At 46.2% G+C, this 20,648-nt stretch overlaps 1 protein-coding gene across 1 annotated transcript; it reads left to right on the top strand.

The window, feature by feature from the left end:
* The first annotated feature begins 11,580 nt into the window (after positions 1 to 11,580).
* NHLH2 (nescient helix-loop-helix 2) lies at positions 11,581 to 15,498 on the top strand. Its single transcript, XM_027878885.1, has 2 exons — positions 11,581 to 12,171; positions 14,057 to 15,498. Exon 2 carries the CDS (start codon positions 14,077 to 14,079, stop codon positions 14,512 to 14,514), a length of 438 nt encoding a protein of 145 aa, XP_027734686.1. The 5' UTR covers positions 11,581 to 12,171; positions 14,057 to 14,076; the 3' UTR covers positions 14,515 to 15,498.
* Positions 15,499 to 20,648: the final 5,150 nt, after the last annotated feature.

Here is a 20,648-nt window from a genome sequence, read left to right as displayed (position 1 = left end):
TAAAACCAGCTCAGAGGTTTGATTTTTTGTAGAGCCAAGGATTCGGATATGCTATGCTTCATGATGACCCCAAGGAAGTTCCAGCTACCACCAGTCTATGGAATAATTCTGTTGGAAATGTTCTCCAAATACTGAGGTCAGTGAATGTCAGCGTCAGTGGATCTGGGAGTATGATCTTGTTTGGTTTAGCAGAGCACCATTAGTTACTGCTCTATCCTAAGCTACAGAGGCAGGCAGGGCATTGTTCTCCTGCATAAAAACTCCTGACATCTGAGTCTTGGTGGAGAAAGGATTGAATCATCTCAATCGTAGAATCATAGAATCATAGAATGGCTTGGGTTATAAGGGACCTGAGAGATCATCCAGCTCCAATGCCCTCGCCATGGACAGGGACACCTTCCACTAGACCAAGTTGCTCAAAGCCTTTTCCTACTTGGCCTTGAACTTTCAAGGGTGGGGCATTCACAACTTCTCTGGGCAACCTGTTTCAGTGTCTCAGCACCTCACAGTACAGAATTTCTACCTAATATCTAATCTAAGCATACCCCATCAGTTTGAAGCCATTCCCCCTTTTCCTATCACTATGTCCCCTTGTAAAAAGTCCCGGTCCAACTCTCTTGTAGGCCCCCTTTAGGTACTGGAAGGTGCTATAATGTCACCCCAGAGCCTTCTCTTCTTAAGGATGAACAAACCCCAATCAGGTTCCCTCTTGATTATGATTTCATCTGTCCTCTATGAGATTTCTTCAGTGCTATAATTCACCCATACCCCATCTTCCCTGCCCATAAAGCAAGACCACTGAAGCTACTCACCTTTTAAAAGCACTTTGAGAATGGGTAGAAATCTTCCTTGTGAACCAGTGGTATTATACTGAAGTCATTCAACAAGAGTTTCTTGGGGCAATGGGCACAGCCCTGACAGGGATAAGAAAGGTTGCTGATGGAACTACACAGAGCTGAACATTTAACTTCAATGTACAGAAATGGAAACATCTTCTTCCTCACAGCCTTCAACATCAGACACTTTTCACCACCTGGAAACGCACACACTTGCTAAGCCATATGGACTTTCAAGTGCTTTATAGAATCCTACAACAACTTGAGTCTTCTTAAAAATCTTGTCAGTAACTGTGAACGATGAAATGATACCCCACCAAAATGATGCAAGATAGTTCATATCTTAGAGAGTTTTGACCTCAGGGCACCACATACACATTCATACTTCTCTGCATCTAACATTCTCCAGGCATAGTTTCAAATTCATCTGAACACCATGAGGACTAGAGGCACTTTTTTTTAAGGGAATGATGTAATTTTACATAATCATGACTCCAGAAGAGATCTGGACTCCTTAAACAGATGTGAGTCTTATACTAACCCTGCAGAGATGAACACAGAGGCTACAGAAGAGGGAGTAAATTAGAATATGAATTATATAACATGAAATTTCATAGACATTAAATTGCTTTACTTTTTTCCCCCCCTTTAATTTAATCTTTAATTGTAGCCCTAAAGTGGAGTTTCCTTGAGAAGGCAGACAGAAAATCTGGAGCCTGAGAGGAATATAAAGAACCTGTCTTACAAACATCCCTATCTAAATATATATATATTCAAATAAGGAGTTACTGCCCTAGGATTCTTCAGTAGAGTTCCTATAAGTATCAAACATTGTCCTAGATACAAATAGAAATAGTCTGAGTTCATGAGGAAATCCTGAAAAGATAACACAGGTTACTTTATCCTTCAGGAAGGCTGTGTTCTTGGCTTGGACTGAGTCCTGACCAGCCATTCTTGTTGAGACTTCTTCCCTTCAAACAAGGGACCACCAGCTAGGTGGTTTGAGAATAATTTATGAAGAACAGTAACAAAAAACAACATGGGGAAACAAAAGGGAAAATAGGGGGTGCAGGCAGGAAAGATAACTAGGGGTAACAGATAGATTTCATATTGAGAAACACATGAGGAAACATGTTCAAGAGGATGGATACACCAGAAGCAGAGTTTAAAATTATGGGAGTAAAAGGAGAGGAACATCCAGCAGTTTGTGACCCATCTGGTTTAAGTTCAAAGAGGATGTCAGAAATCAGGAGAGCAGTGCTACATAGCCTCTCCACAGGAATGGAGAAGGTGATCATTGTAGATGACTGAAGATGCAGAAGACCCAGCACCACCTTCCACATGCTCAGGATCAGAGAACTAGGGATCTGGAAGCTGAGGGAGAAGCAGATGCTGGAGGAAGTTAAAGCCTGCACAGGGATGGTGTAAGTCTGTGGAAAGGAGTGCCTTTTCAGACACCTGCCTGTGTTCCCCGGAAACATTTTGTTAAGAAAAACAATTTGTTAGGCCTGAGTGACTTCTTGGAATAAATCAATTTGCCTTCTTTGCCAGGAATGACCACACAGCTCAGTGAAGCCAGTATAAAAGCCAGTTAGAGCTGGCCCGAGCTATACAAGTGGAAATAAAATGGTTGGTCTTCAACACTCTGCACGCTGGCAAAACCTTGCTGCTCGTTCCAGGCACTAAACTTGTCTGGATTTACATTACACTTTTTCATTATTAATCTGTTAGTTTTAGTCCTTGTTTACAAAGGAGTGAGAACATAGGGAGTGCAACAAGTTAGGAAGGGAAGAGCGTTACAACTTTCATTGTGCAAACAGCATTAGTGCTAACCCTAATTAACACTGGCTTTCCCTTTCCTGCCAGCACTCATCCAGGGATCTCAGACACACTCACATTGTTCCACACTGGTTCTTCTGCATTGGTTTAGGAAATGCCTCCTTTGCTGGGGACAGCTGAGGAATGGAGAGGTGAATTTTTTTTTTTTTTGAGACCAGTTTCTGACCTGGTTGTGGATCTGGGCTTAGACCCAAGAAGTCCTGGCTTCCTCTTCATCCAATATTACCCTTAGACACTTCTGGACCTCCCATTCAGGCATAAAACTACTGGGAAGGAAGGATGAACAAGCAGCCACTTGGGGAGCTGACCGTGCCAAGCATGGGGAAAAAAAGGGGATATATGGCATAACCAAAATCACCCTTTTGTCACTGTATGAATCTATGATGTGTCCACATCTTGAAGAGCACATCCTGGTCCTATCCCCAGGCCAAATGACACTGTTGCAGAAAAGGAAATGCAACAAAACTGGACAAAGGCATGTAGCTGCTTGCATGTAATTTACTACAAGGATAAAGTATTGAGTAACTACACAGACTTGCAGATTTTATGAGTGGAAAAGAGACTGTTGGGAAGAAAGCTATGATAGCATGTACAAAAGCAGAAAGAGTGGTAAAGCTAATGCATGGAAAGAGAAGAGCAGGTAATAGTTCTTCATTGTTCCTAGAAATCAAGAAATGAATGAATGAATGGCCAGTCTCTTCGCGAACGAAGAACCGGGGAAGGTCTTTCCACCTTCCAGCCTGCGCATTGGATTTTTTAGGTGAGACACAGTGTGCGCGGAACTGAGCCCACCCTTTAATCCTGAGGTTCATCTGCCGGGGCCAAGCACGCTTGGACGGTGGCAGCGAGGTCCTCAGGACGTAGATGGATTGCCTTACAGGGCTAACGAGCTCCATCTGCCCGGGGAGGGAGGCAAATGAAACACAGTGTGTTCATAACAAACAAGAGGAAGGGGGTGGGTGTGATTTTAAAAAAAGAAATAAATTGAACAAATTCATGAAAAACAAATCCTTCAGGGATTGTTGACTTCCCCAAAACCCCTCTGACCCCTGAAAATAAGGAAGTCACAGTTTGCTACAAGACAGGAGATCAGGCCTGGTGATGTTAGTCACCTAGTTCTCACCCTTGTCCTTTAAGCCTCTGTTACAAACCAGCGTCAATATGTGGCAAGGCAGCCCTTTGACATGGCACCACAGAGCCATCAGGTGTCTTTTGGCTAGTGAGTAGCTGCTCTTCCACCTGCCTGTCTGATTAAACTGCTCCTGAGAGCGCTTACCTCTGGTAACCTATGGTTGCCACAGGCCATTTGCAGTATGAGATAAACCTTAAAATGACATTTATGATTGCTTGGTTGCTAGGTGGCCATTGTGTCACTCCTACAGACATGCTCTTAACCTTTGAACTCTGTTTCATATGGACATATCCTATTTGACTCTGCAATACTAGATATTTGTATCAGCACCTTCCAGAGTGCTCAATGCACTCACTTTTGAGATGCTTATACAAACCATGGCTGGGGGGGGAGTGCTGAACTGGGCAGAGCTCTTGGATCCTCCACTGAGGCCATTCTTACACTGTATGTATCGCATCGCAAAGTTCTTCCTTACAAGTTCTTCCGAGTGAGGAAAGGAGACCTTGGGGCCGGGGTACTTGGCATCAATAGACAGAGAAATATCTGCTTATGGAATGCAGGTGGCTTTAAAATCTTAATTCTTTCTTTTTTCTTTTTTTTTTTTTTTCATTTTTCACAAGAAAGAGCATTCCCCGTGGCTACACACAGAGACATCCAATTTAAAAATAGCCAAGTTCCACCTCGACTGTGGGGGAGTGAAAGACAGAAGACAGATGCATTGGCTGCCAGTTAGGCTTGACATCCACTTTTTCTTTCCTCACCCTGGCAGCCAGCAGTTGCACACATGTGCACAGGTAAGGTCTTTGGTGGCAAAGCACACAGCACCTGCCTCCCCCTCAATTCACTACCTTCTGCCTCCCACGCATTTGTGTTTGGGAGCCTATAAGACCACACACTCCATTTAGTACACTGGGCATGTATAAAAATCACCAAGTTCCTCCTATTTGTCCTGCTTAATTCACAAACTACTCACTAGTCATTTATGTGTGGGGATTGTTTTTGAGTTCGTTGCAAAGGTTAACACATCTCTGTTTCTGACTTGTATTGTTAACTCCTTTAGGGCCAGCTCCACATGGACACTTTACACAACTTCAACCTGTATAACAAATATGTGTGCTTGTGCATGACTGATCTTATTTTCAGATCGTGGCCCAGATCAATTTAAGGTGATCAGATGTTTTCAAGGAGCCAGGCCTTGGTCTTGCTTCCTTCCCCCTACCCAGGCTGCAGGAGATTTCTCCTCTTTTCCTTAACTGGCTATAATCCACCCACTGTTTATGCTTTCAACCAAATGCATTCGTTCAAAACATATGGCACTACTGCCCACATACTCAACACTACTCTTCATGTTCTCATCAGCAGTAGAAGCCACAGTAATTCAGCAAACTTGGCTAATTTATTTGCAAACATGTTTACGAGTATCTCTTTATACATTTACCCAAATTGCAGAGAAATCCTTTTGGTGGGAAATTATGAATGCTGAAAATTCACATTAATTCAAACAGTAACTTGACGAATTCAGAGAAGTAAAGTTCATCCAGTGCACGAAACTTCAATTAACTGGATGTCAGGAGAATATTTGAGGGCAGTAACACTGTAGATTTATGTTATTTTTGCAGGTTTCCCAGGCCCACTCTTTTGATACTGCTGAAAAAGGATACCTTTGGTCTAAACCACTCTGGCCATTCTTAGGTTCTTATATGTGTTTTCTGTAATTTAAGTGTGATATGACTTCTGATACACCTGTCCCAGGGGCATCCATGCTGCATTAGGATCCTGCAGACAAACTGAAGCATGATATGTATTTCTTGTGCTATATTCAGGGCTTGGCATGCTAAGCATCACATTTCTGGCCTAGAACTATGAACAGGAAAAATGAGAAATTATTCAAAATCAGAACCACCTTAAATGTAAAGCAGGCTTGGTCTGTTCTGCATAATGACAAGACATTCAAACCTGTCCAGTTTAACAAAAAGAAGGCCGCAGAATTGATATGGCCACTGCAAATGAATACTGACCTAGGACCAACAGATGTCTGGGTTTACTCAGGCATGTCTTCTCTTTCTGTCTGAGATGTTTGCCCAGGTGAAATTTTCCCATTTGTCCAAAATTTCCAGACACCTGACCGGAGGGAGCAGCAGCAATAGCTACAGCTATGCTCTGCATGACCGGAAGGTCCAAGCTAATAACTTGTGCACACAGGCATATCAGCTGTACAACACACATGCATACACCTGTTCACAAAATTCCTACCTAAACTTGATAGCATAATAATAGAGAACTCTTAATCCAGAGGGCCAAGATATACCAAAATCCCGTGGCTGGATGCTGAAGATGTGCATACTTATTTTTCCCATCAGTGCTTTCAACAGTGGGCAGAAACAACTGGTGGAGTAACTTGCCAAGGATCATAGTGAATCCTCCACCACCATCAATGTTTAGACCAAGCACAGATATTATTTCTGAAAAATGCCTGCTCATTCATACAGGAAGCGAATGGGGAAGTCTTGTGGCCTTCAGCCTGCAGAGGTATGCTTACAGGGGTCCTTTCTGCCTTTAAAAACTCCTCATCATCTTCCATTTCTCAAGATACCCTACCATCATAAAGAGCTGTGAGTATTAACTGATGTTGCAAGGACTGTCTTTGGAGATGTCAAGACAATATGGCAGTGAAGGGTCATGAACACCTTCATGGTCATACCTGGCTCTTTACAGTACTATCTGGAGCTTAATTTTAATGTCAATGGCTCCTCTAGTCCAACAAACAAAGGAAAAAGACTAGAACTGAAGCAGAGACCAAGGGACATGAGCCAAAAGCTGCTAATAGACAAAAAAAAAAAAAAAAAAAAAATCAGAAATTTGTCTAAAAGCCATGTATTTCAACACGACACTAGTGGTTTAAATGTAGGAGCCAGACCCAGAGAAGTCACCCTTGTATTTGCAAGACAGCAGCTGAGGGGTCTTGCCTGTCCCACAAATGTCCAGCCAGGGTGTACTTGCAGCCACGCCTAGTGGCCCTGATACCTCTGTTCATGGTCCAGAAGGGAAACTATTTTTTTCACCTTCCCCAGTTGCAGGCTATTCCTGCCAGCAGCCTCAAAGCTCCTGACGTGTTATTAAAACAGCCTCAGAGAAAGTAAATATGACCAGTGGAAAACAAAAAATATCACCCAAACGTCCAAGGAAACCATGAGCGGAGGCACTGAGCTACATCCAGCACAGATTTTTCAAAAGGACAAGGATTTTCATGGCTCAGCGTTCTAATTTGTTTGACCGTTTATTTCCAAGGAACACATCCAAGAGTGACAAGCTCCATTTATTTCAATGGGCAGCATATGCCAGCAACGTGAATGGCGTGCGCTATAAAGGAGGATGGATGTTCTTGAGCATCCTAGAAAGCTGTCCTTGCGACAGACAGAGGACATGTAGGTAATGGAAGTGCAGCTCTGCTCTGACAAGCAACACCATAAAAGCAGCATTGTGGGTTCTCGTGTTTGATGTCTCCCCGTGGCAGCTCTGTGAGATTTGCTCAGGCTACAAGTGAAAAATGACTTTCCTAATACCTGGGCCAGTGGTGGAGAAAGCAGCTGGATTCTTTCATTATTCTACTTTCCCAGGCCAGAAGGACATCTCCTTGGGACAAATGGCTACTTCAGGGTGCTAGTGCCACGTTTTAGACTTTTAGGGGGTACACACCAATCAGAGTATTCTCACAAATGACTTCACCTTCAAATCATCGTATGACATGAATATGAGATGTCCACACAAATAAGTACCTCCTCTCCATAAGATACTATCACATGGCAGCACTGTTTTCAGTCCTTTCTCTTCCTACTACACCCTGGAGATAATCCTTTTCTGAATCTTGCCTTTCTATAACCCAATCCCACTGGCCTCTGAAAAAATCTGAGTTGTGAGGCTCTGTCACAAATTCAGCACCACTTATGATTTGATGTTGTCTGGTGGCCTGTGACACTTTGCTGTAAGTCTCATAGAAGTGGGCAACTTCTATTTGCTATCATTAATGAATCAACTAGTATTAATTCTATCCTAGGTCTTACCTAGTGAGCAGTCTGGTTCATAAGGTTTTACTGGGTTGTCAGCAAGCCCTGAAAGTCAAACAGAGTGATTTGCTTCTTGGTTTTCAATGAGATGACCCCTACAAAGGTGGCATGTGTCTTTATTGATATTGAGTCTTTCTCTGGACACCTTTCATTCTCATTAAACTTAAGAAGTTGCTGGGAAGGAGCAGGTGAGCTGCAGTGCCATCCACAGGAAACCACCCCCACTTCTCCTATATCTCTGGCCTTGGGAGCATTGTCTTAAACCAAGTAAAGAGAAAGAGATGCTCATGGCTCCCTTTACAGCCCTCCAGCAAAATATAATCCCAGCTTCTCCTCCATGAGATGGCTGTCCACCTGTGCTCAAGGCTCATTGTCATGGATTCAGTCTGTAGTAAGGCCACAGCCATACAATATCCCTGGATGTCCACTGTACAAACTGGAGACCCCTGCTGGGGTTTTTCTTATTCACTTTTTCTTCTCCAGGTGCAGCTTGTAGGTTGCAGTTTGACCTTTTACAGAGAAGCCAAACCAATGCTACTCATGCCATTGAGGTAATCTTTAATACAGTTTGGGAATCTCAGCTTGTCTTGATATCAGTGAGGTATTTCCTTAGTGAAGAGATCAACCATAGACTTGCACTGGCCATGCCTGTATTGGGGGATGCAAATCATAAGGTAGCCTTGCATCGATGCAGCTTTCTTTGGGACCATACGGATTCCCAATATGCAAGTCTCCACTTGTGGCAAGCTATTTCCTAAGGAAAAGACACAAAGAGGTGGAGGAAGAGCTTTAGTCGTTCCTCCTTTGTTAAAGTGAAACTTCTAGTTTCCATCAATTGCACTTTTAACCCTTAATGTCTGATTGTTTCTGGTGACCTCTTGAAACCAGCTTCTTCTTCCAGTTTAAGTGGCAAGAGGCAGGAGAGCTCTCTGCTGGGAGAATTTGGCTCTCCTTCTGGGCCTTGGGGCTTTGCTCAGAGAAGAGCCAGGCTGTCAGCTCCAGCATTTCTGACTGGGTTTTAAGGCTAAAGATGCAGAGACTACACCCTGAGTCTCGCAGCTGATGTGAGAAGATTTACAGTATCACAACAGGGAGGTTTGGGTAGACACCCAGGCCTGGCATGCCCAGGCCAAGGTGGGAGCCTCTAGATTTAACCCATTTGGTAGCAGAGCAGTGGGGGAATCATATCCCAGTGGCAGTAACCGGTGCTTTATGAAGCGTCAGAAATGTCCATCATAGCTGAAGGGCATTGAAAAGCAACTGTTTGGTCTTTTCCTGGAAATTAAAAGTAAAAAGCAAGCCATATGATGAGAGCATCTGTAGCAGAGAGCAGGCTGGCTCATATGAATCAGCAGCTTCCTGGCTGTTACCTATAGCAGCCTTAGCCAGCTACTTATTCCATCACCTGCAGCTTCTGTGGGCTGGGACCTCAGACTTACACCTTGAGGAGTGCTGGAAGCCAGAGCCCCCAGCACTGAGCCATGGTCAAATAAGGGCTGGAGAAGGCCTCCTTCACAGCTTTCTCATTGAACTGTGGGATGGTTGTTTGATGGAATGGGACCTTGGGCCTTGCAATGTGGAGCACAGTGACCTTGAACTGCTCAGATCCTGATCTCCAAAGAGCACCTGCGAAAGTTACCAGAAACCTGGGCTTAATGGGGATGTGTCACAGCCTCAGTGATTTGGATCTGAATCTTCCTGGCACGTCTCATCGCAGCCAAGGATAATTTGGCCAAGCACTTCCAGAAGCAGCGCTGGGATCACGCTGGATATCTGTGAAACCAGTGCCAGTATGTGGGGTCATAGCATCTAAACAAGTGACAGCCTCCTGCTGCCTTGGAGACTTGTTATGGGAAGAGGAAGGGAGGTAAATTGCTAAATTTCCTTGGGAGAAATGTTCATGAGAATCTTCTTTCAGGCATTTCTTTTCCTAGAGGACCAGGTGACATGCAGGGAGATTGTATTCTTTGCTAGGGTATCTACCATTTTCAAAAAGAGAGACAAACCCCCAAATTGTTCAGGCATGCTACTTATTCTCATTAAGGTCCTGTAAATCATAAGAAGTGCAGAAGCTCTCCCCATTTGGGAGCAACAGGCTCTCCCAGCCTGTTGCATGAGGGTGAACTGCAGAGATCCCTGCAAGTGTTTTCCTGCCACCTAACCCGGACCCATCCTGCTGATGGGACCTGGAATGACCCACTGAGCTGCTGGTGAGCAGCAAGACCAGTTCTGCTCTGTCTCAGTCACCCCTCCTGCTGCCCCTTTATGTGGGCTCCAAAGGGTGCCTAACAGCACAAGCTCCTGCCGCAGGAAAATCCCAACACAGGAAGACTATTACACCAAGAAAAGTGGCTACAACCCCCATTTGAAGGGATCTGCAGAGAGGGTGATGGGGATCAGAGCAGAGAAGGGGAGGGACTGGGGCAAGATGGCAGCAAGAGGAGTCACTTTAGTCTCAGGCATGCCCTGGCTCTGGCATGAGGGTGCCTGGTTCCATCCAGCCTCTTGTGAGCAGAAAAGCCACAGACTCATGGCTGGCTCCCTCGCCTCATTGTCTGTGCACTGGAGCAGGGAGGGCAGAAGGCAAAGGCACCAGGGAGGCCTTTCTGCCCCCCTGGCTCTGACAGGTCCACGACTGCCATGGATCAGGATTGGGGGTGGGTGGGGGACAGGGCATGGGGACCACCAAAACAAATGCACTAAAAAACAGTCTGATGATTCTCCACATGCTTGGTGTACATGATGCAAATTGATGTTTAAAGCTTATTTATTATCTTACATGTGAAATGCCAGCGGTGTTTTTCTAGATCAGTGGGTATCCGATATTTGGTCGGTGGGGAGACGACGGCAGTGGGAGCAAGCATGTCTAGAGACTGTATATCCAGAGGCTAGGGTTTATATCATGGGCTGCTCTCGACTGTTATAATTTGTGGCACAGATTCAGCGAGAATCTGATCTGCTGAAAATATTTGGGCTGTGAAAACTCCCACACTGTGACAGATGTCAAGTCCAATTAAGTGACTCGTGTCCAGGTTTCTGTCCAATAGGCTTTCCCATTAAATACCAATTTAAGAGGGAAAAAATGCCGCCCCCTTTTCTCCGAGCCTTTATCTCTTCCGACCATCTCTAGGCGAAACCCTTTGGTACCAGGAGTGGATCCGCACGCATCTCCGCTCTATCTGTCTCGCCGTTGCCACCTTCCGCACCCCTCCTTGGCTTCTTTGCCACTCCGGGAGGTGTGGGAGGAGGAACTGCACTTTCTTTTTCTTCATGTGAGCGCACCGCCGTTATCTCTCGCAGCCGCTCCGAACCCGCGCCGAGATTTTCGTTTATTTTGTTTTGCTTTTCTTTTTCAGCGTTCGTATATTTTCCATTATCCTTACTCGAAAGATGCAGGAGGAGTTAGGAAGCTCAGGGACGGATGGGGGTTTCGTTTATCCTTTTTTTTCCTCCCCTCTCCAGCTCTTGAAGGACTAGAAGAAAAACTAAACCAAACATTCATTTTCCGACGGCGTCTCTCCCCTCCTCCTGCCCCTCTCCGCCGGACCGGTGAATTAACAAAACCGCACGTTACATTCCCCCTCCATAAAAAAAAAAAAAAAAAAAAAAAAAAAAAAAAAAAAAAAAGGAAAAGAAAGAGAATAGAGAAGAAAGGAGGGAGCAACGCATTGTTACCCCGACCCGCGGCGTGCCTGCTCGCCGGGCCGCGGCGGAACAAAGCGGCAGCGCCGCGTCGGGCTCCGCGCCCCGGGCTCCGCGTCCGGCCCGGCCCGGCAGCGGCGCGGCCGCCGCGGGCGACGAAAGGCCGAGGGGGCGGGAGACGAGGAATAATCCCGGACAGTGCCGGTGCTGTCGCAGCATCCCTTTTGTTATTTATCGCGACCGGGGAAGAGGAGGAGGAAAAGCGGGGGAGACGGCACTTTTTCCCCTGTAAAACCGACTGGGCGCAACCGCCGGCGCGCTGCATCCCGCTGCCCCGAATAAACGGGCGGAGGAGGACTTTGATGGGGGAAACGCTTTTTCCTCCCCTGATGCATCGTAAGTAACTTGTTATTCATACTCCACAAACAAACACGGCGATAACATCTCCCATCTCTGGAGCGCTGGAGGCCGCGGCGAGGGATGAGATCTGCCTTTCCCCATCCGAGCAGGACACTTTTCCGCTCGTAATTCATTTGATTTGATTTTGATTTTTTAATTTTTCCATGCTCCGCTCCCGGAGGGTCATTTGAACTGTAAAGGAATCGCCGAGGGGGCGAGGGGACCTGGAGAGAGAGGCTGTCCAAACGACTCCACCGAGGTAAGCAGCCTTAACAATATCTCCCTTTTGCAGGTAGCAAGGGCTATTGGTTTACTGTAATAATAAAAAGGGGGAAAAAATAGAGAGGGGGACAAAAAACCTCTTTCCGGATCAGCTTACTAAAACCCACTGTACGGATAAAAACCCAAACCAAAGGGAAAAATTCAACTCACACCGCAGAAAAACCTCTAAGCAACTTTCTTCAGGAAGCACCTCTTTAATTGCCCATTTTCATACAACCGCGCTGCAAATCCTCCCTCTCTAGTGTGCTTTCGCATGAGCCCCCTCGCTTGAATCCCAGGTGAAAGGTGATTTTAAACCTTTCTTATGTATCCTTTTGCCCCACGAGATCGTTGATACCTGACCTGCGCGCTAGTCCGGTTTTGTCCCTACCCCTGCCTTGTGGGCCTGATTAACGCTCCTTATTAAAAATCGAAGAGGAAGCGTTTCCGACGGCCCCGGCAAGAGACGGCCCTTTCCCTGGGAAGGAAGAGCTCTGCTCTCCCCCTCCCCAGTGCTGGCCCCCTGCACACCCCGGGGAGTGCCGAGCGCCGGCCCTCGTCGGAGCTCTGCTGGCCTGCCACACGTGCCCAGCTTCTCGTCCCGTGGGGGAGGTTTGGCTCTAGCCTTGCCTGGGAAGAATTCGTACTGCCCGTATTATTATTATTATTATTATTATTATTATTATTATTATTATTATTATTATTATTATTATTATTATTATTTTCCCAACCGGGTCTAAGGGCCGAGTGAGACTTTCCCTGGAAACTTTATGTGGAAATACTTGACTCGGTCTCACTCCCCACCTCACTCGACACCCCAGCCGTAAACACACACACATACACAGAGACGCACACATTTGTGTTCAAGGTTATTCACTAGTTGCCTGATGTATTGTTTTATTACATGCCGGCATGTCCACGGACGCGCTCGGATTTGTATTGCTGTCTACATGACAGATGGTGCTCTGTGAGGCCGCAAGAAGATACGATTCAATTTTCTTTTGAAAGGCACGTTCTCATTTATTTATTTATTTATTTAGCCTCCCCCCACTCCACCCCCCCCCCTCTTTTCACGCAGGGTGGGGAGAGGAGGGAAAATTTAAAGGGATGGAAAAGTTCAGCAGCAGCTGTGGGGTTTTGTTTCTTTTCGAATCCCACGCTTAGAAAACGGAGACTCTGTCAACATCCCCCTTTGGTAACTGGCAAATCGCTATATGCACAATTAGCGCCAGGGAAGGAAAAAAAAAAGAAAACAGAAGGAGTGCAGAGAAAAGAGCGGAGGGAAGAACCCAGCAGATACATCAGATCCCGTAGGGACTGGAGAAATAAATCTCCCCACTGGCCTTGTTATGTATGGGGAGTCTTGATCTGTGTATTTAAAAGCATCATGTCTGTAGCCTGGATCCCATAGAGCGTTACCGAAAGAGAAATGGTTAAGCAGAAACTGGCAGGCCAGAAAAGACTCTTCAAATTGGGCGCGGGGGTCGGGAAATCGACATAATATTGAGCCACTGGATATTAGCTTGTTTGAAAAAAAATATATACTCTTTTATTGCTTTCCGGGCCTGTTCCTACACCCAAGCAAGCTCCCGGAATAACAGCAGGGAGTATATTCCACCGAAGCTGCGTCAAACTCTAGAAAGGAGATGGTTAAGTGAGGGGGCATCGTTTACCCCGATATTGCTCCCGTTAGTACTCCCTGAAGGAGCCGCGACCCGCCCTCCCGCTGCCGGCCCGGCTCTCCCTCCGGCGGTACCGGCGCCGAGGGCAAGGCGCGGTGACTGGCATGTCCCTTGTGTCCCTGCCCGTGTCCCTGCCCCGTGCCTTGCCCCTGTATCCCCGGTGCCCTGACCCGCTCTCTCCGCTTTCTCTGTCCCGGGAAGGCTCCTCCGCCCCCTCCAAGATGATGCTTAGCCCGGACCAAGCCGCCGACTCCGACCACCCCTCCTCGGCGCCCTCTGACCCGGAGTCCCTGGGCGGCGCGGACGCCCAGGCTCTCAGCTGCTGCGTGTCCGACCCGGAGCCCGCCGAGGGCGGCGGCGGCGAGGGCCGGGGCGGCGGCGGGGGCGGCGGCGGGGAGGGCCGGGTCGGGGGCCGGCCGGGGCTGCACCCGCCGCCACTGAGCCGGGAGGAGAAGCGGCGGCGGCGCCGCGCCACGGCCAAGTACCGCTCGGCCCATGCCACGCGTGAGCGGATCCGCGTGGAGGCCTTCAACCTGGCCTTCGCCGAGCTGCGCAAGCTGCTGCCCACCCTGCCCCCCGACAAGAAGCTCTCCAAGATCGAGATCCTGCGCCTCGCCATCTGCTACATCTCCTATCTCAACCACGTGCTGGACGTGTAGCGCCGGGCGGGCGCCCGGAGCCCCGGGACACACCCCGCCCGCCGCCCCGGGTCCGGCCGCGGCGGGCAGCGCCTTCCCCGGGGCGGGCGGTGGGGCAGGGGGGTCCCCGCTGCCTGCCCTCCCTCCCCGGGGGGGCTCCCGCCCGGCCGAGAGCCCGCTTTTCGAAGAGAAGTGTACAACCGGATTGTTTCTTCAGGCTGTCAAGTGCCCCTTTATATATATCCAAAAACATCTACTTGTGACCTTAAACGTGTGACCCATGGGTGCAGTTAAAAATAACTATTTTTTATTTATGGTAGAAGGAGTTGACAATTTATTTTTTTCAAGATTTATTTATTTTTCAGAGTGGTGGCAATTTTACTTTGGATACTTCGTGCCAATTGGTTTCTATAGTCGGGTGTTTACACTTTCTCCTGTGGATTATTATGTTTGACTTTATGAGTGTTTGTTGGGATCGATACAGTGGTCATTTTGTTTTCTTTTTAATTTATTTTTTTCCCTCCAGTTATATTGCACTTGTGTTCCACAAACCTCCCCTCTCTTCCTGTTTATAAGTATATTTTATATATATCAAGGCATTTGTTCTTGACCTTTTTTCTTTCTTTTCTTGTGTGGGATCGACAACCACTAGCACTTAACTAGAAGAGTTTTTTTAAAAAAAATTTGTTGTTATTCTGATCTATAGTTCTGTCTGAAAAGTACTTTGCAAATCGTTTATAAGGGAAGTAGTTTCTTTGTGAGTGTATATATGTGCGTGTGTGTATACATGCATGTGTGTGGGAGTGAGCGTGGGTGTGTATGTGTGTGGTATATTTTTAGGAAAGGACATTTTTTCCTAAAAAAAAAAAGAAAAAAAAAAGAAAGTAAAGTAAATCCAGGACTGCTTTCCTTTGTGAGAACCAAAAAAAATCTATAACCTGAAAATGTTTCATGTTCTTTGCTGTGAATCTCTTAAAACAAGAAGCGCATTCTAGGGACAAAAGAGAAAAAGAAAAAACACATCTGCTATCCAAAGATTTTAGTCTTTTTCAGGGTTTTTTTGTGTGTCTCTGTTGCTTTATATAATGCAATATTTTGTAGTGAAAATAGATAAATCTGGTTTCTATCTGATGCGTTTTTCATATCTCTCATGAATGGTGAGCTGTTTTGCATATAAATAAAAGTATCAAATAAAAGCTGTTTTTTCCTAATTATTTTTCCCGTTGGTCTTTCTGTAAGACAGAGATGTGGTGCCCTTACGAATTAAGACTGCACAGGCTTCTCAAGTCGTGCGTGGGAAAGCTTCAACAGGTTACCTGTGTCTTCCTAGGGAGGCTCGGACTACAGTCCTTCCCCCACAGCTCCCTTGCTCCAGCTGCTCTCAGCTGCCTGCCCTGCCCGAAATGCAGAGGAGACACAGGACCCTTGCTGTCACTTTCTCCCAGTCACGTCTTGACTGGCATCTGGTCATACATTTCAAAGTTCAAGCGGTACAATCCAATCTGTTGCTTGCAAGCACCTGTTTCGCCACCTTGCCCTTTGCCACCCAAATATACGTGTTTCATCCTGCCTGAACACACTGGATTTTCTTTCTTTTATTTAAATTCATCTTTGATCCCTCTCTGGCCAGGTCCAGTTCTCCTGAAACCAAGGAAAAATCTTGAGCCCTTTCCTTACTTTAGAAAACCTCAACCACACTCTTTTATATAAGGCTTCACTGACAAACCTTGTCATTTGAAACACAGAACAGACACAGACTTAATGGCAGACAGGTTATTACCTGAGTAATGTGAGACTTCTATACCACCCCGTTTATTAAATCCTTTTCTTGTTTTCCACAAGGGGTTAATTTTACCTATAGTTTGAATACTACCACTGACTCTGGTGGCTGCATCATCCATTGTTACTTGCTGGAGAGACAAAACCCTCCCCCCTCCTATTTTTATGGCTGACAGTTTGCACAGCAGTTTAATTAAGTGTAGTCTTGACCAGATGAAAAGCTCCATGTAGAAATCCTGTCAGAGAGGCTGCTAATTCCACTTTCTACCAAGTGACATGCTTGCCGTGTCCCAAGGGAGCACACATTGGTTTGGTAGTTCAATACACAGTTTTTAAATCCTGCATCTTTTGGGGTTGAAATAACTCCACCAAGTTTGGAACTGGTTTCCTTTGGGACAGACTTGTTTCTTAGGTTCAATATCTGGCACTGTGTTGAGTTTGATGGCAATTGCCTGAGCAATATCATATATCCAGCAACCCTTCGTGCTACTAGCATTTGGAAGGACTTAGTTAATAAAAAGATAACCATAATATTTCCTTCTCAACAGTGGGGAATGCATGTTTTAGGGAAGAGAGTGCTCTGCAATGCCTGACTGTGAAGTATTGTGGCTGCAGTCACTGGCAGTTGATTCAAGCACTCTGGTTATGGGATAAGTAGGGGTGAACCCCCCATTCCCCCTGGCCTCACTTCCCCCTCTGGGGGTCCTGCATATGTGTCAGGGGCATGGGCTGAGATAATGCTCAAGCAAGGTCCATGCAGTGAAGGTGGATCAAGCAGCAGTTACTAGCCCAGGGTCTCAAGATCCCAACCATGAGATGCCCAAGTGAGAAGCAAATGAGGCCCCTGTGTTGAGAGCACAGAAGTGCGACACGTGGAGATGTGTGGGAACAGCTCAGGTTTGGAAGTAAGAAAATCTTTCTGGCCATTACATTTCTACCACCCCCTGAAACAACAGAGAGCCTGCTTGCACTCAGAGAGAGGGCAGGAAGGGCTTTGCTTTTGATGGTATCCACAGGGTCAAGGCTCAAGTTTAACCTGCAGAAGAGGCAGGGCACCTGACCTGAAGATATCTCCTTTTCTTCCCAAGGTTTATATGATGGAAGAAATTGCTTCTCCCTACAAGTCCTGTTTCACTTCCATACTCTCACAACTTTGTTTATATCCCTCACCACCATAACATCATCCCAACCTCTTCTTTTTTTCCTGCTGGCACCAAGAAGGAAATTTGTTGTCATCTAGCAGTTGGTAACTGTAGAAAACAGAATGTAGGTTTTGTTTTGCCATCCCACCCCCTTCTTTATTCACAGGAAAGAGCTGAGTAGTATGTACTTGATACAAGGCCGATATAATTCGAAAGCTGCATGGCTAAGTGCTCAAAAGTCTATATTTATGAAGAATGGGTAAACAACTTTAACTGCACCTCACTGCAAGTCTGGGTTAGATAGCAATAAAGTCTAATTATATAATCAAAGTGACTTTGCCTATGTCTATGGTTCCCTCAACAATAAATTAATTAATGACCTTGAATGACAATACTATAGGAGGAATGGGATGGAACTGCTCAGTGGAAGTTTATATCATGTGTGGCCAATCCAGCAACTGGCAGGGAAGAGACACAGTTAATATTTCCTACTTTTTAAACTACATTCAGATACCTTTCTTTCACAACTAAAGAGGAGGTCATCCTACAAACCGTGAAAGAAAGTGCACTCAAAGACAGAGAAGGCAGAGTGCTACTTCTGGACCTTTAGCTGAGCCTAATAGAGGTACTTTAGGCCTGACTCGATCCAATACATAAAACATTTCATGGAAACATCCAGCATTCACAGAGAAAAGTAATTCCCGGTGCAAGGGATATCCAGTGCACCTTTAACATGAGGTGATAACACCTACTAAGACACATTTTCAGACCTATATGGACTTGGAAGGACATGGGGCAAAATACACATTCACATTGGTATTTTTAGGACATCTAATGTATTCATCTAACCCCTGGAAACAGATCCTGATCCAGCAAATGAGGACAGACAGTAAGCCAAAAGTAACTTCTACAAATGAACATACTGATTTCCATAGGACTGTACAGCTAAGGGGAGAACTGTATCTGAGTATCATACATTTTCCTAAGACATTGAAACACCTAAAGCACAAAATATTCCAAAGTATGGGCTTGCATTTATGCTGCTATTACATATGCACATAGAAAACAAAGACTTTCTAGCCATAGACAGTCACTCACCAGCAAAGTGCATGGTACTTTGTGCATTCAGGATCACACTACTCCCCAGCCACAGGGTAGTGTCTTATTGCTTGTGTTAAAAAGTGGGTGAGTGAGATAGGATTTTACCCCTGACACTTACAGCAGATATGTTCTGAGGGTCTTGGATGTGATTTGATATATTTGCTGTATTTCTAGCAAAGAGTATTTTTGTGTGTATGAGAGAGAGGTGGGGGGGTAGGGAGCTGAAGAGGATATGGTATACGAAACTCAACAAAGAAATGGACCTTTTCCATTATATAGCTGTGAAGAAATACCATCAACATTCTATCTATCTATTCACATATCTATCCATCTAGCCATCCTGTAACCCAATTAACCCAGTTCTTTTAAGGTGAATAGATGTGTTCTGATATTAGCCATTATTTTTCAGTACTCTCAGTTTATTCTCCAGGGTGGGACAGATCAATAACTGCAATAGCAACCGACCCAAAAGGAAAAGGCAATCTCCCGGCGCTTCTTATTTATTTCTTCAGAGCCGATTTCGTTTTTCCTGCCTCTTCCCCTGGTGACGGATTTTGCCTTTCCTGCCCAGAATGGCCGTGTTGTTTTATCCTGGGCTCTATTTGCATGTGAGCTTCAGATTCATCCTTGGCTCCTTGCACGGTTTGGGATGAGACCCTCCTGTCCCCAGAGAGGGGGGCAGGTGTTGCTCCAGTCGAGCGAATGGAACCAAATTACAGGACCGTCTGTCGCCTCCTCTGGGAGCCGGCAGAGGGAGGGGAAGAAGGGGAGGGGAGCGGGTTGCCGTATGACAGAAAAGAAAAGCAGAACATCATACTGATGCCGATAAGAGCTTGAAAACATGAGTTGCCCCAGCCCACAGCCCCACCCAAAACCAGGCAGCAGCCACCTGAAAGAGAAATGTTAGGAGCAGAGACAGAAATAAATTGAGTCACTGGGCTGGAATAACTCAGGCTTAAAAAGCTCAGAGAGCTCAGACTCTGTCCACTTTCAGATACACAAGCACAGGCATAAAGTTGGGCCAGCTAACGCTGCTTTTTTCTCAGCTCACTGCAGAGCTCTTTGATGCCACCTCCTCTGTCCCTTCAGAGCAGGCTCCTCTGCTCACCACTGCTCTCCACCAAGTCCTCACAGCCCAGTTCTGTCAGCAGCTCCTGCTCCCCTCCCTCCAGCTGCTCCTTCTGGCCTCCCCACAGCCAACCTGCCCTTCAAGGTCCCTGAGAGAGGGACGACTGCGCAGAAGTCCTGCTCCTTCACTGCCACCACCAGCAGCCCATTCCCTGCAGTGTAGCCAGTTCTTGTTCCCACAGGGAGCTGCTTAGTGCTGCAGCTCAGGGGGATAATGACAGAGCTGGTGTCTCGCTTCTAATCTGTGCAGGCTTCTACCCAATCGACCTGAGAGAGCAGTTGATGTTACAGAAGTTACATCTCTCACCCACCCATTTGCTTAATGCATTCTTAGCAAATTAATACAAGATCCTCATCCACCACCACCCCCTCTCCCCCTACTTGCTTTTGATGCTTTTTTTCTCCAGAACACACAAGTGTGCACAAACACACACATTCGTGTGTGAAATGATAGCTCTTGAAGTGATGGGACACAGAGTCACTTGGAAAGCAACAGGTAGTGGTTCTGCTGTTCCTCACTGAAAAACAAAGATGATCAGAGAAGAAAAAGCTGCTTTCAGAGATCTGGGAGAAGGGATGAAAAAAAGGTGTCATTAAAAGTGCTTAAATAAAAGCGAAAGCAGTGTGGAGTGAAAGAGAGAAAGGCAGAAGAAGTCAGGACACGTAGGTGGAGGGTCCACACCAGGCAGAAACTGAAGGCAGAGACAACATGAAGGATTTTGCATGAAGGTGCTGGGGTGTACATGTGAACCTGGGGAACACACAGAGGGAGCACTGAGGAAAGAAAAGCATTTGAGAAGGCAGGCAGCAAACATGGGAAAAGATGGCAGCAGCAATTGTGAGGAAGGAGAAGGATATGAGTGGCTGGATAGAGCTGCTGGTATGGGTGGATGGGGAGAATACGCTCTGGCAAGTCAAAAGTAGAAGCTTGCTTGGGGGTTAGAAGCAAGTTCGGTCCAGGAACAGACAGGCACCAGGCAGGAAGGGAACTGGAAGGAGTCATTA

The sequence above is a fragment of the Empidonax traillii genome, unplaced genomic scaffold (assembly GCF_003031625.1).
Source record: "Empidonax traillii isolate 1590-97213 ecotype Southwest subspecies unplaced genomic scaffold, ASM303162v1 scaffold46:size3806547, whole genome shotgun sequence".
In the NCBI taxonomy this organism is placed as follows: Eukaryota; Metazoa; Chordata; class Aves; order Passeriformes; family Tyrannidae; genus Empidonax; species Empidonax traillii.
Note: the sequence above shows the minus strand (reverse complement) of the source record. Positions and strands in the feature narration are given on the sequence as shown.